The sequence below is a fragment of the Haliotis rufescens genome, unplaced genomic scaffold (assembly GCF_023055435.1).
Source record: "Haliotis rufescens isolate VD_foot unplaced genomic scaffold, xgHalRufe1.0.p SCAF_5, whole genome shotgun sequence".
NCBI lineage: Eukaryota > Metazoa > Mollusca > Gastropoda > Lepetellida > Haliotidae > Haliotis > Haliotis rufescens.
Window position 1 is genome coordinate 54,495,754 of NW_025964223.1, and position 16,030 is coordinate 54,511,783.

Sequence of the window (16,030 nt, forward strand, 5' to 3'; positions counted from 1 at the left end):
CGGCCTTTATTAAAATAAAATGAATAAAATAGATCCAAAGAACATATCTTAGTTGAATATACGATTTTCTTTTATGGCCATTCGGACACATTGTCCGGAAACCAAAGACCTATAGTCGCCCTCAAGAAGGGATACTTATATATATATATATATATATGTTAATATATAAACAAGTGATTTCATCAGGTGTATAAGTATTAAATACACACACACACACACACACACACACACACACACACACACACACACACACACACACACACACACACACACACACACACACACAGACCTCATGAAAAAACATTATCCATGGTTCAACGGTACCTGCCTATTTTGAATCAAAGTATTAAAATGGAGAAGATATTAAGCAAATACAAAGTTATCAACAGCCATAGACAACCCAAAAATCTTAGAAAGATTTTGAAAAGTTCAAAATTTGATTCTGTGATCACACCACAGGTTTCTAAGTGCGGTGACAAACGTTGCCTAACTTGCAGCAATATAATTGAAGGCTGGTCAGTCCAAATTACAAAGGACACTAAATTTACTGTAAAACAAAATATGACTTGTGATACTAGAAATGTTATTTACTTGATTGTTTGTAGTGGATGCAATGAAAAGTATATCAGAAAGACAGAACTTAAATTAAAAAGAAGAATGAATCTTCCCCGTTCACAAATAAAGCAGCCACACACCGCACGATTCCACTCAGTGAACATTTAGATACATGTGGAAGCGGCAACTTTTAGGTTTTCCCGCTATATAAGCTAAATTTCGATCATGAACCTACATTGTTTCAAAAAAAGCAATATTTCATTCATAAATACGCGCCTAAGTTAAATGTAAAGGCGTAAGTTATTTGTCCATTGTCACCTTGGTATTGTGACATAGTTCTCCTAAATGTTATGACGTCACGTAACTATATGTAACTACTTCATGTCCGTTTTTCAGTTATGGCCTGAGTCTCGTACGTGGTACGAGTTGAAAGCGCTAGCCTATTAAATCTGTGTTCAATCTTACTCCACTTATTTAATTATTACTATATTGTGCCTGAGATTATATATATAATCAGACATTTATTGTCATCACACCTTCTCTATCAGTGAGTTAAAATTATTTGGCGTTAAATGCCTTCTATGCCATTCTTGGTTGGAGTCATAATATTGTGGCCAACAATTTATATTGCTAAGGTAATCATGAGTGATCTCACATACGCTGTATGTAAAATAAATAAAAAACACATCCTGTTCATATTCGATGTAGAAGCATTAACACATTTTTATAATAACCAAGAGCGCTTTCACACCAGTAGTAAAACACAAACCCCACCCTGTCCATAATCGATATAGAAGCGTGACCAGAGTGCTTTCACGCCTGAAGCACATTGTCTCCTGTTAAAAATCATTCCCACGGTTAACAGCTGTTATTTGCTATAATGGATTTAAACACCTACAATCAAGCTTGCAATTTCATATGCAGTCATTGTTGCAATAATATCCACCATGTTGTACCTGGCTTTGGGGTTCCTACGGGACGCTTCAGCAGCCACCTAAGTATTGTCGTTCCGTGTCGCCACTGGGAATATCAGACGCTACTCCGCTACTAGCAAGGCAGTGAGAGGTTCTCTAAATAAAAGCGACCAAACTATGTTCCCTAGCCACAAGACATAAAATACGGCCATGTAGCATCTGTTTCGTTGGGCAATCAGTTATGAACCCCTGTCTATTCCTGGAGTCCAGTGTACGATTCCTATTATAATACTATAGAAGCATATGTTTATGAATCTGTCCATCAGTAATAATACCAGGTATTCTCGAAAAGATGCCTCACCGGTGGCACCCGTCACAAACACATGGACAGGCAAGTCAGTTGTTCACCTGAGAAAAAAACCAATGGACCATGTCTACCATACATTTGTTTCACAGCTTTACTATAGCCTTGGATGTTGTACCTCTGATAAAACAGTTTTCGAGAAAGAGTCGTTTGATGCTCGATCAGAGCATGTTCGATAGCATCTCAAAAGTTGTGAAACATAGACACCAAAGGCTGGAGCTGCTGGAATATTACACGACATAAAGGGAACAGTGGCTGTTACGAGTTATGTCCCTTCTAAGCCTCTCCTATGGACCAATCAGATTCCACCTCTCGTATCACTTGCATTTGCTTTAAAAAAATGGCGGCGCCCAGTCAAGACGATCTGATCGACAATCAAGATCTGTATTGTGATAAAAAGGGTCTGACATCGCGAAATGCATCAAATTGCGTGCGCACCTTGATTAAAAACATGAACAGATTTGGAAAATATCCGCTGACAACATGCTGTGCAAATCCTGCAATCGACCGAACTCTGCATGACAGTTTACGAACCGGATTTCGATTTCTGTGTGCGATTTTGATTGGTTTACGCATAGACTCGTTAGTCCAGCCAAAATCTAACTCCATAATACCAGCCTAGTTCGGCAAGGGTGGAAACTTGACTTTTATAGTCACTTACATCTCTTGCCTCGGGAAGATGGTCAATCCCTGGCTTGTTGGTTTCAGACTCGATTATTTACAGAACGCCCTCATATAGCTGGAATATTGCTGAGGGTGTCGTTATACAAAAAAAGAAAAAAAAGTTAGAGCAACTACAAACTTCCTGTCTTGGACTTTGAATGACAGCAGGGTGGGTCGGACTGGGTTTCTTCCAATGCTCTTTCCTCCTTTTATTTAGCATACTACCAATGGCATTACCTCTGACTAAACAACGCTAAACCGGAATATTAATTCAGGCTCCGTGTGCCCCAGAATGAAACATGTTGCCTGTTCTTCTTTCTCAAGGGTGCTCCGATGTTTTATTGGGGGCACGGGTGGCCCAGTCGTCTAAGGCGCCGCGATTCGCCTTTGCAGAGTTGCGTCCCTTGGGCAGGCCAGAAACCTATGATTGTGGATTCGAATCCCGGTTCGCCCCGATTATATTTCTAGGTTTGTCAGCACCATACCCGTGCTCGTGGGTGTCGCCGAAATGGTAAACGTTCTGAGACCTGCATCACTTCGGGCTTTCCTCCCACATTAACCCGTGAAGATTCCGGGTTAGAATAGGTCTTCAGCAACCCATACTTGCCGTAAAAGGCGACTATGCTTGTCGTGAAAAGACGACTAACGGGATCGGGTGGTCAGGCTCGCTGATTGGTTTATACATGTCATCGATCCCAATTGCATTGATCGATGCTCATGATATCAATCAATTGACTGTCTGGTCCAGACTCGATTATTTTACAGACCGCCGTCATTTAGCTGGAATATTGCTGAGTGCGGCGTTAAACAAAAACCAACCAACCAACCAACCCACATTTAGCTGACACGCCGCGATATAACTGGAATACTGTTAAAAGCGGCGTTAAACCCAACTCACTCACTCACACTCACTCCGATGTTTTATTAGATGTTTTATAGAAACAAACTATAGTACACTTTAAACTGACGGGTCTGACAAAATGTTGTCCCCCTGCGCCAGGTATATTTGAACATGGATGTATTTAGGTCAGCAAAACGAAAAGTACAGAGCATAACAGTATCCGTATCTGGTGACCATTTGTGTTTATTCAGGCGATGTTGGGGGAGGTTGTTCCAGATGTCAACCGAAGATTGACCCGCCTAAGCTTGAGTTACGGGCTGGTTATGGACATCCTGCAGGTATTGATCCATCTCATCCCAGACACATTCTATGAGGGAGAGGTCTGACATTATACTGCAACACGTGCAACATGTGAGAGGGAGTAATGCTGCTACAACGTGCACGTTACATCCCTGCATTTGTACAAAGGATATAACATTATCTTGAATTATGTCATCCTGGTAGCGTACGCCATTCAAATTGCCATTAACAATAATAGGTTGTGATACCACCCCATACCATTACACTTCCAATATCGAAAATGTCGACTTTGAGTAACGAAAGCATCGCTACAACGGTATACTGGACACCTGTAGACCTTTACATGAACCTGGAACAGTATACTCTCCAAGTCTTGTCTTCTGAACCTCAAGTGCTGTCTACACCAAACTAGGCGTACCTTACGGTGACGTGGCAGCAACGTTGGGCGTATTGGTGGACGTCAGGACCGGATGTTGTTGTCCCGATTGCATACATGTCCACAATTATGTTATCTAAAGCCAGGGATTGTCCGAGCAGTTGATATGGTAGTTTGGTATTAATTCCGTAGATGCACCAACCGAAAATGGTTGTCTTGTTGACGTGACGTCACATGTGGACGGCAGGCCAGTGGCAAGTCAAAAGTGTTGCCTGTTGTAGATAACGCCTCCAAAGAGATGATATCATGATTCTATGGCCATTAAGACGCCGGATAACTTCGTGTTGCGCTATTCCTGTTTGCAGCATTCTAATGACGCGTAGATAGCCGTGGCATTGCGTAAGCGTTAATTACGGTTGAAGGAAAGTGTTTTAGTACCTGATGGCTAAACAAGCATTGTGTGTTGTTCACAATCACCACATGTGTGAGTATCATGCTTTCAACAAACACATGCATTGTGCATGAACATGCACAAAGCAGATTGTGAAGCACGACCTTAAGGTCGAGAGGATGTCTTCATGACATGGTGTCTTTTTCAATTTTTAATTTCACAATAAATGTATTTTTATTGAACTTTATATGAAGCACAAGTTTATATATCAAATGTTACGCCATTCCAAATACTTAATATCATAAAATTCAACTGTGGCGTACTTGCCCTAAATAAAATGGCCATTGCCTGAAACATATTGTAAGATGATGATTAAAAAAAGTTCAAGCAATCATTTGCCATAATAGGTTATTACTTAACTGTTTTTAGAATAGTAATTTTACGAAATGCCGGCTCTGAATAATACAAACACGGTGTATATGGAAGTGTGTATTACGCATTGCCAATTTGTTCATCGTGTTACAGTATATGTTTCACGTCCGGTTTATTGATGCTAATCAACACACGACAATGCTGGGTGACAGGTAAAGAAGGCTGTTGACACAGGCCTCAAACTACCGATGTCGCCCCATCACGTTGTGTCAGCATTATGCATACAACAGATGTACTTACAAGTAGCGCCTCGGATAAAGGTGTTAAAACCTATTAACATGTATAAAAGCCACCGGTTTCAGCTCTCTGCAAAGCACTCTCTACAGTTTGACATCGCATTTAACTGTAAGTACCACATATTATATCGTTATTGATTTAATCTTAAAACGCGTTGATTGTTGTCCGCACATGGGCTTAACTTGCATATTCGTTACTGCAGTGTACACTTGAATAAAGGTATAATTTGTTTTATTCGCGTCATAATATTCGGGTATACATGCAGGAACCGTTCACTACAATGCCAACATGCACCGACACCTGTGGAAAATGATTTCGAAAGATTGTACTTTTTACGTCAAACATTACGAATCAATCCGCGAAAAATTGATAACTTTCATGTACTCCATATTACCGATATGTAGGAATAAATGATTATATGTCACACTGACTGAATGCTTTTATGAAATAGCAAAAATGGTTACGTCTTTTGAATACTTTTATCTATTATTACCTGCTTGACTCCCCAATCGTAACGCTGAGTATAATCGTTATTTGTAATGTCTAGTATTCATGTTCTAACTTGATATGGTACAGCACACAGTGCAAAGTCGCCAATGCGGTTAATATGAAAGACATATTGCCTTGTTATTTGTTTTGATATTAACATTGACTCCATCGAGCATTGATCTTAAGATCTTTTAATGACTGGTTTATGAATTTTAATAGCTGAGTAAGAAACGTTACAGTTCATATCTGATCAACTGTTCATTATGTCGGGTTTGTCTCGTGGGTCCTATAATGGTATATATGTTTGTATCACATTTTTGTGTTTAATGAGATACCCTTAAATTATAAGTTCAACATGTATATTTTCCGGGACGCTAGTATCTTCCTTTTATAAACGCGCACACATGTGTCTGTTTTCTCAATTTCATGCCTGTTGTTTTCATATGCTTAAATAAATATCAATACAATACATACAAAAAAGGTTACACTTCATTTCGCTCGATGACTAGTTTTGTTCATTATTTGTCAAAGTAAAGAACACAGAGGATACTCCCATTACTCTCGATGACGAAATTTGTTCATTATTCGTCAATCTCGTGAATCCAGAATTTGATTGACTCGGGCGAAATTTGCTTTTACAACCACGCACATGCACATCGTCATTATATCTGTGGGACACTTCCCCGAATTCGTACCTGTTTACGTTTGGTATTCCAAAGCTTCCAGACTCAATAAGAGCAGGATATTGTAGCATTACAGTTAATATGTACATTCTGAATCCACTGAGATCAGCACTATAGCCATTGTCCAAACACAGGCGAAAAGCAGGCTACCTGTCATTGGTGCGGTGTCAGTTGTGTAGACAGTGCTGAGAGTGACAAAGACCCCCCTGTTTGAATTGTGGTTGTACCCACGTTTATTCTTTCACAGTATGTCCTACGTGGAAACGTTAGTAAACAATTTTGAAACTAAAACATGAGCGGAACATCTAATTTCAAGATTCGAAAAAGATTGGTTTGGATAAAGAACATTTTTCTCGTAGTTCTTACTCAGCAACTGTTTCATGCATAAGTGTTGGATGTCCTAGAGACTGCAACAGAATCCCCTTCAATATTTTCTCTATCTGCTGATTCAGCGACTGTTTCGGAAACTGCCAGTTCCTATACAGCTACCCCACAACCAGCTTTGAAGACAAATCCAAATGTAGACTACTCTAAACCAAAAAAATCAGACCTAAGGGTAATCGAGATCCTATGTCTATATTTAATATGTTTGGTGTGTTTGATGACATGGATCTGTCTTCTCCACAAAGCAATGCTCTAGGAGCTATTCGCCAAGGAAAAAAAGGCAGAGAATGGTCTCCTGTCATTGCTTTCTAATGCATAATGACACAATCTTACAATGGAACTGTCGAGCTCTTGAGGCAAATTATGTTGAAACAAAACTCGAAAGAAGTTAAACATATTTAAGAGAACATGATACTATTAACTTCCATCAATAGGTTATGATTAATTCATATGCAAAGGTTACTAATGGTAAAAGCACTGGTGGTGCCAGTGTGTTAAAACTTTGCATGTTGCTGTAACATTATGTTCTTTTTATGTACCACCATCAACTGCATTTCAGGTAAAAAAAATAGATAATCTTATCACCCAACTTCCAAAGCCGATCTGGCTTATGGGAGATCTTAATGGTCACGACCTATTTTGATCAGCCGATCTATACCAGAAAGGGGTAGTACTTGAAGAGTTGTCCTAGAAGATTGATCTATGTCTCTTTAATGATGGAAAAAATACGTTTTTACATCTAGCAAGTGGTACGTACTCTGCTCTGGATTTAGTTCTTGCTGATCCATCTCTTTTAGATGAGTTATCGTGGCCAGTACATGATCATTTACCGACCATATTTGAAACTGTTGCGCCCTGTATGGACCCACCCATTACTAAATGGAAATCTATAAAGGCAGATTGGTAGACCTTTAGTACTTTTGTGCATTGATATTTGACCATTTTGTTGGGGATCCTGACCAGATCAAATCATATTCTGATAAATCAATTAACATTGCTGCTGATAGTATTCCCAAGACCTCGACAAATCCACATGTAAAAACACAATGGTATTATGATGCTTGTAGAAAAGCTGGGAATAGGGAAAATAGCTGGAAAAATAGAAACAATTCTGAAAGAGTGTTTAATGAACACCTAATAAACCGGCCTTTTTATTAAGGAAATTGATCTGTTTGAAAAGATTTGATTAATTTGTTTTGTAGATTTGATTAGCAACTGAGATTGTTAGTGCCGGTATCTTGCAGGTGGTTAATGTACTGTAAAATTATTGTCCTCCTGTGAGGTTCCACATCTTTCAAAGTAAATTTAGAACTATCCCATTTTCAATCGTAGAATATGTGTCGTTTTAATGTTAGGCTAACTGTCTCAAAAATCACCAACACTTGAAGAGATGGTGTAAATCCTGCTTAGGTTCATGCTGGTAGCAAAGGTACTGTAAGTCCCCATGGTCTCTAGTCTGGTGATCTCCCTTCAGCTGCAGGTGATCTTTTGCCGGTTTTTATCATGTATTGTTATGTGACATGAGATTTAACCAATGAAATATTTTGATGTTGGAAGACGTGATGCATATGAGTTAAACTCATGCTAAGCACGCGGAGAAGCGTGCGATGCAAGCAGGACTGTGAATTAAATGGCCATGTAAAACCTACACTTTCAAAACGTTCATATATCCACCTGCTTTACTTGACTCCATTGACTACGACGCCACGCCAAGATTGAGTACAGATGGACGTCACATTGCACTAAGCATGTTGTGTTCTGGTACCACTCACCGCGAGGTTGCCCAACTTTTGACGCCATCGTTACACGATTTCAGCATTAGCCCGTCGATATGCACATTGAAATGACGTGAGAGATAGGCCACGTTCAGGTAGACCGAGAGTTACCACCCTGCTCAAATCCGATGGGTTCGATTAATTCATCTGCGCAGTTCGCTTCAACCTGCCACAACAACGACCAGGGTCATTTCCGACTGTAGGCGGGTACACCCCCAGACCGTCATCAACCACTAGAGAAATTATGGTTAACGTCCACGCAGACTCATCACCAGGCTCGTCAACATTGGTGCAGACGGCATCCTCTGTATTGGTTGAGACAGAATTCAGAAAACTACAAGAAGCCAAAAGAATCCAACCATCAAGCAACCGTGACCAAGGCTACTACATGCCACCGGCGTACCACCAACTCACCAAAGACCCCAAGCAGTCATAATCCTTTTATTATATCTATATTTTTATTGTATTACTGGCTTCATTCTTTTGTTATATTACAGGCTTCATCGGTCAATATGTGCTACCCTTCTGTGTACATAACACTCTTCTCAACTCCAGTGCAACTATATCTTAAACCTACTCAACCTACTTGATAACTGTGTCAGAACCTACACCGAAACGGCACTCCTAATTGTAATAAAGAAGTTCATCCATATATCTTATCCTTACTTAGTACTCCAACTTCTAAATACCTCTCAAAGAAATTATAATAAATTATATGGATTAACTTAAATTGAAGTTCAGGTATTGAAACCGGCAGTACGTATAACTTCCTTGATATGTTCTGTATTAAAGTTGTCCTGTAGTTTACCGAACGGAATTGCAACAACTTTCTTCGAACTATAGCTACAGACATGGAACTTCATGTTTTATAGTAGTCTTGCACTAGGAATATGTTTTTTTCCTAAATTGGAATTATTTGGACTTCTTTTGATCACTGTCGGTGATCAAAGATGCACATAGAGGAAATTTGTATATTCAAAAACATGTTTATTTCATTGGAGGGAGACATCGATTTATTATATTGAGATACATACAGTGAGTGAGTGACTTTGTTTTTACGTCGCTTTTAGTAATAGTCCAGTGATATATGGCGGGGGGACGCCATCAATGGGCTTCACACATTGTACCCATGTGGGGAATCAGACCTGGGTCTTCAGCGTGTGGCGAACGAACGCTTTAACCACTAGGCTACCCCACTGTCCCTGGTGCATTCTCCCAGGTGCAAATGTCACCGAGTTTGGGGTGGTCTCAAAATATTGCTGTTATTGTACTTAATTGACATGCGTTGATGGGGTAGCAATTTAGGATATGTACTGCATTATATTAGCTTGGAGACATGATGGACTAGTTAAGAGCTATGAAACGGGATGAGTATTTGAAGGTTGCGGTTTTGGATTCCAGAAGTATTTGTTGTTCTACAGATGGTTTCTTGAGGTAGCATTTATCTCCGCTGATGACGTATATGAATCTGTACTTTTGAATGTTATGTTATGTCTTGGTACGAACCCGTTACACTTAGCCAAGATGGGCACAACAGGGTTGAGCTCACAATATCTGACTGGCGTACGTAAGACAACGTAACCGTGTTGTGCCGCCAGCACATATGTCTTGTACTTTATTGGTTTCTTATTCAGCCGAATTTTCTCCATGAGTTGAACTTTAATTTCATATGGTCTGAGTCGACAATGTCATTTATTCCTGTGTGGTCGCCTTCAGACTACTCATGGTGTGGGCGACAGTATCTGATTCCTGGACGTTATATTAACGGGCGTTATCCATGACAATAACACTGGCGTTGTTTAAAATGGACAATAGCTGAAGTTCCAACCAGTCTATGAACACATCACCTCCTTTAATTTCCTTATGAAAATCATCAGTTTTCTTATTCGCCTCGACAACTAGCACACATCCATCAATAAGCCCCATATCATGGGTTGCAGCGTGCAAAACAATGACACGATTACCTTTACCTGATGGTACCATGGGTGCTTTTCGTCCATCTGCCAATAGCCACATGTAGTCAGTGGAATGATTTATCAAGGTTAATTATCTGGACGCCCTGACTGTGATAGTTATGAATGGTTCGGAGATAATGTGACCTCATAGACAGGGTGGAATATTTTCCCCTGAAAAGCGCTCGGTCATCGCCATGCACAGTGTATCGAAATCCCATCTCTTAGGGAGCAATAGTTAGTGCAGTCCGGGAAACATTAATTGTATCTTTAATTCCTCCCAAATTCTACTACAAGTCAGGGTTACCTTCTGCTCATAAAGCTTTACACTGTACGCCTAATCAACCTGTATCAAAGCTGTCTAATATCATTTTACTTCCCAGTTTTGTTTTTGAGACCACCCCTATACCTGTTTCGTTTTCTTATCATACCGTAGACTTGATGGTATGAATTGAAAACCCCATAGCTTGGGAAGTTCGGTAATTCACCCTATCTAAAGTAATAAATGGTTTCCCTCTATCTCTCTAAGATGTAAAGAACTTTTATACATTTCCCAGTACAGATACCACATCGTGTACCATGGTTAAGGCTATGCAAGTGTAATGTAACATGCATCATGGGAGCAACGATAACAAACAAACTGCAGCGTCATTTTGTCATTTTAGAAGATGCACATCTAGAATTTTCTCAAAATGATTTTTGTGTGTGTGGATTAGATGTTTTATGAAGACTACATCATTATCATTATAACGGAGTCACGTGCGCATATTTCTATAGTCCGTTTCAGACTCTCATCATTGGACTTAGAATAAGTGTGAACTTCCTGTTTTCGTTCAAATTTGTCTCCTGTAAACTTGTCGATAGGACTCCATGTGACTGAAATACTTCAAACCACAGGTAGGGCGATCGGCAGTTACTCGATATTTAAAAAACAACAGTCTGTGAAAAATTATATCCTCTTTTAACAGGCAAAAAGCAGTTTTCTAGCATTTCTGACAGTACTATAGTGGCAGGCGGAGCAAAGTGGATGGAATACTATACGGTTATCTAGCAAATACATCAGGACTTTTTTCATTTTGTTTGTTTGCCATCTAAGGCCGCACGCAGACATAGGCAAGCTATATGATAGCGGCCTTTAAATAGTCGAGTTTGGATCAGACAAACCAGTGACTGAGTGCACGGATGATATTGCCAATCATATGTGACTGTGTGAGTGTTTGACTGAATATGTGCGTCACGTAAAGCCGAGGTGAGGGGTTGTTTATGGTTGTTTAGTAAGGGTGCTCTTGTATACGTATTAACCTTTGTAAGGTGAGTACTTTGGAAGGGACGTTGGTGTAAAGCTGTGTTGGTTGAGAATTGAAGTGCGGATTTGAAGGTTCGCGAAATGGGGAGGCATTCTGGCCCAATGCCGGCACCCGCCATAAACACATGCAGAGGTAACTGAACAAACACGGGTACATATGCCGCTAGTCAAAATAGGGAATTGCATCGCACATAATTTTGGTCAGTTATGCGTTATTTGGAAATGTCCTCCACGTGTCTGACATGAAGTGGTGTAAAAGCTTTACTTTATATTGTGTAACCCATTTCATCAAGATTCGCGGACACGGGTGGCCCAGTCGTCTAAGGCGCCGCGATTCGCTGTGCAGAGTTGCGTCCCTTGGGCAGGCCAGAAACCTATGATTGTGGGTTCGAATCCCGGTTCGCCTCGATTATGTTTCTAGGTTTGTCAGCACCATACCCGTGCTCGTTGGTTTCACCGAAGTTGTTAACGTCTGTGACCTGCATCACTTCGGGCTTTCCTCCCACTTAAGCTGACACGCCGCGATATAACTGGAATACTGTTAAAAGCGGCGTTAAACCCAATTCACTGACTCATCAGGATTCGTATGATGCTCTTTGAAATCGTCTTTTATTATCACAGATGAATATTTTTTCAAAGGAGTATGACCTAAGAATGGAATGGGGAAAACCCCTGCTCTGCTATATATGATGCCCCTCTCTATCTGTATATTTAAATCAAAGGAACAATTTGTTTGAATGTTTTCTTAAATGGCACAATACCGCAGTCGTCTCGTATCATCCAATCTGCCCCCCCCCCCCCCCGGCATTGTCAAACGTAAAACGTTTGATATTTACATACGTAGAGGTCGAGTAAAAAGATATCCAACAAGGACTTTGATAAATTGATCATGACTCACAGCTCTGACCAGACGGGACATTATTCCAATATTTAAATTCAAGTAAAATTATGCTGTCATGATTATATCAATTGTCATACTGATAAAACAACAAGTCTCACGTTTGCAAAACTGTTTCAGCAACAATGTTCCTGGCTATCGTCGTGCTGGCAGCTCTGATGGTTCTTCCCCAAGTGGAAGGTGGTTGCTGGGAGACCTGGAGCAGATGCACCGGCTGGAGCTCCTGGGGAACTGGGAGACTTTGGAAGTCCTGCAACGACCGTTGTAAAGAGCTTGGCAAATCCGGAGGAAGGTGTGTTCTGAAGGATGCCTCTGACTGCTGGATGACAAAGAAGTCCTATCAATGTGTTTGCAACAGAAGGAAGTAGAGCCATTACTGGGCGATGGCGAGTAATGCTCGCGGTTTGCAATGTTACCAATCTGCCCAATTAAAAGCAAACTTAACCTTGTGTACTGTCTGTTATTTCCTCATTACTTAAAGTGGGTAAGTTAGTTGGGTATATCGACGGTTTTAACAGTATTCCAGTTATATAATTAGCCGTCTCAGGCGCCACAATTAGCTGTGCAGAGTTGCGTTCGTTGGGAATGCCAGAAACCTGTGATTGTGGATTCGAATCCCGGTTCGCCTCGATTATGTTTTTAGGTTTATCAGCACCATACCCGTGCTCGTGGGTTTCACCAAGGTGGTAACATCTGGGACCTGCATCACTTCGGGCTTTCCTCTCACATTAAGCTGACACGCCGTGAAATACTAGAATACTGTTGGAAGGGGCGTTAAAACCCAACTCATTCAATCTAGTCATCCAAGATTCCACACTGAAGTGAGTGAGTGAGTTTGGTTTCACCCCACTGTCTGCACCATGACCATACAATCTGTGTTTCTGAGCCAGAAACTGACAACCCAGTGAATGATAGAATCAGCAACGATACACGGCCAGTAAATATCCGAATTGACTCAGTGATCATGACGCGTTATTGATTCACTGGCATCCCATCAGGATAATCTACATAAGGTGCTTCATGTGCTTGGTTCATGCATGTCATCGTATCCCAATTGTGTGGACCCATACTCGTGTCAATCACTGGAGTCTCAAATGTGGGTCAAATGTGGGTTAGATCTTCAAAAAATAGACGGATAAATAGAGCAGTTAAGGAAGCGGTATTCTCTGATGAGTGTGGTAAATATAACATCGCCATTGTTTCAGCCACAAGGAACCGACGCCTTGGTGTGGTGGTGTAATGGAAGTGTCTTAAAGAATATATATACCGCCCAAAGAAGTTCTAGAAAACACATTTTTTTCTAATGACAATAGTAAGTCTAGCAAAACATATGAAACAATCGGGTGTTCTTTAACTTCTTTTGAGTAGTATATTCTTGGACAGAAAGTTTTGATTTACCATCTTTATCTCAAATACTGGATTATTCATCTGTGAGTTGCAGATTTGAGGCATCAAATATTTTTGGGGTAATTAAACTCAAGTTGAGATCAAGCATTCGTAAAATATCTCAAGACACGCCTGACATGTTTCTGAATTGAAATCATGCAGGTCGGCAAGCCACGCCGACTGAGTGTGTTCGGTATCACGCTGACTCGCAGAGTTCCTTAGTTTGATCACATCGTAGCAGCCTAATGTGGGAAGGAAGCCCGAAGTAACCCGGGTCGTAGTCGGTTACCATGTAGAGAAACCAAGGAATGGTTAGACCTGGTATAGAATTCAGGGCGAAGATTGTTTCACAACGAGGTTTTCAAATGAAATGTTCGGGCAGTCAAATTCTCAAATACACCGGCAAATATGAAACAATATATTAAGTATATAAGTAATGAAATATATAATGATATGCTTTTGTGTGTTTTCCCTGGACAAAGGGATAGAGCGTCTGCCCGGGGAGCGGGAGATCGGGAGATCGGGGGTTCGATTCCCGGTCGCGTCACACCAAAAGTATGAGTGGGGTATTCATGTTAAGAGCGGGATGGTATCTCAGTAGGCTAGCAATATAAAACCGACATTAAACCCTACTCCGCCACGTCCTACTATTTGTTACTCATCTGTTAAAGATGACCTCAGCTTTGCTGATTCCTCGACCGAGCCAACGTCAGTTTAGTTTACTGTTTCTCTTAATACACCAGGTTACATAACAGCAGAGGGTGTCGCGAGTGGGTTTCACATTGCACAAATAATAGAACAGCGTAACAAGACAAATCAATACCCACTAGAACTGAGAAATGTAAATGTTTCTATTTGTTGTATTACAACTGATACCACCACGTGTGGGTTTCAAATATGATTGATGGTACCCTTCAAATTGCTTTGAAGTAAAGGGTCGATATATTGCGTAGATTTGCAAGCTTTTATTTACTTAACGTGGTGTAAATATACTTACAATAGACAGACATGACAGATTGTGGTTATATGGGCCGAAGGTGGGTACGTAATGGAGGACTTCACAAGATTCATATCTCAGATATCATAAATATGATTGAGAGGGACCCACATCAAACTGGGGCGATCACACCTACCCTATACCACACATATACCCACTCTCCCATACCTATACCACACATATACCCACTCTCCCATACCTATACCACACATATACCCACTCTCCCATACCTATACCACACATATACCCACTCTCCCATACCTATACCACACATATACCCACTCTCCCATACCTATACCACACCTATACCCACTCTCCCATACCTATACCACACATATACCCACTCTCCCATACCTATACCACACCTATACCCACTCTCCCATACCTATACCACACCTATACCCACTCTCCCATACCTATACCACACCTATACCCACTCTCCCATACCTATACCACACATATACCCACTCTCCCATACCTATACCACACATATACCCACTCTCCCATACCGATACCACACATATACCCACTCTCCCATACCTAGACTACACCCAGTCACCACCCACACCTATACCACACATCCTGTATCTCCATCGTATAATATTGATCTTTAGATTGTGCGGTCCAGATTTGATTATTTACATTAAGCCAAGATATCTGGACTATAAATCAAACAAGCAAGCAAATATATCAGAGTGAGTGAGTGAGTATGGTTTTACGCCGCTTTTAGCAATATTCCAGCAATATCACGGCGGGGACACCAGAAATAGGGTTCACACATAGTACCCATGTAAGGAATCGAACCCGGGTCTTCAGCGTGACGAGCGAACGCTTTAACCACTAGGGTTCCCGACCGCCCCCAAATATATCAGAAAACACGACCTTAAACACAAAACGACACAATTAATGTACTGCCGCCTTCAGTTTGACAGAGTGTGACAAGTGATACGTATGTCAACTTGATTACAGGTGAGAAGTGCTTGTGGGGAAGAGAGTGGGGGGGGGGGGGGGGGGGTTACGCAACGGGTAGGTGGCAACCATATACGAGCGTGGGGGTAAACACTGGAGATAGCTACACGACAAGGCG

The 16,030-nt window shown here is 40.9% G+C and overlaps 1 protein-coding gene across 1 annotated transcript; it reads left to right on the top strand.

The window, feature by feature from the left end:
- The first annotated feature begins 5,024 nt into the window (after positions 1 to 5,024).
- LOC124127318 (theromacin-like) lies at positions 5,025 to 13,009 on the top strand. The gene is made up of 2 exons (XM_046490722.2): positions 5,025 to 5,181; positions 12,681 to 13,009. Exons 1-2 carry the CDS (start codon positions 5,025 to 5,027, stop codon positions 12,926 to 12,928), a joined length of 405 nt encoding a protein of 134 aa, XP_046346678.1. The 3' UTR covers positions 12,929 to 13,009.
- Positions 13,010 to 16,030: the final 3,021 nt, after the last annotated feature.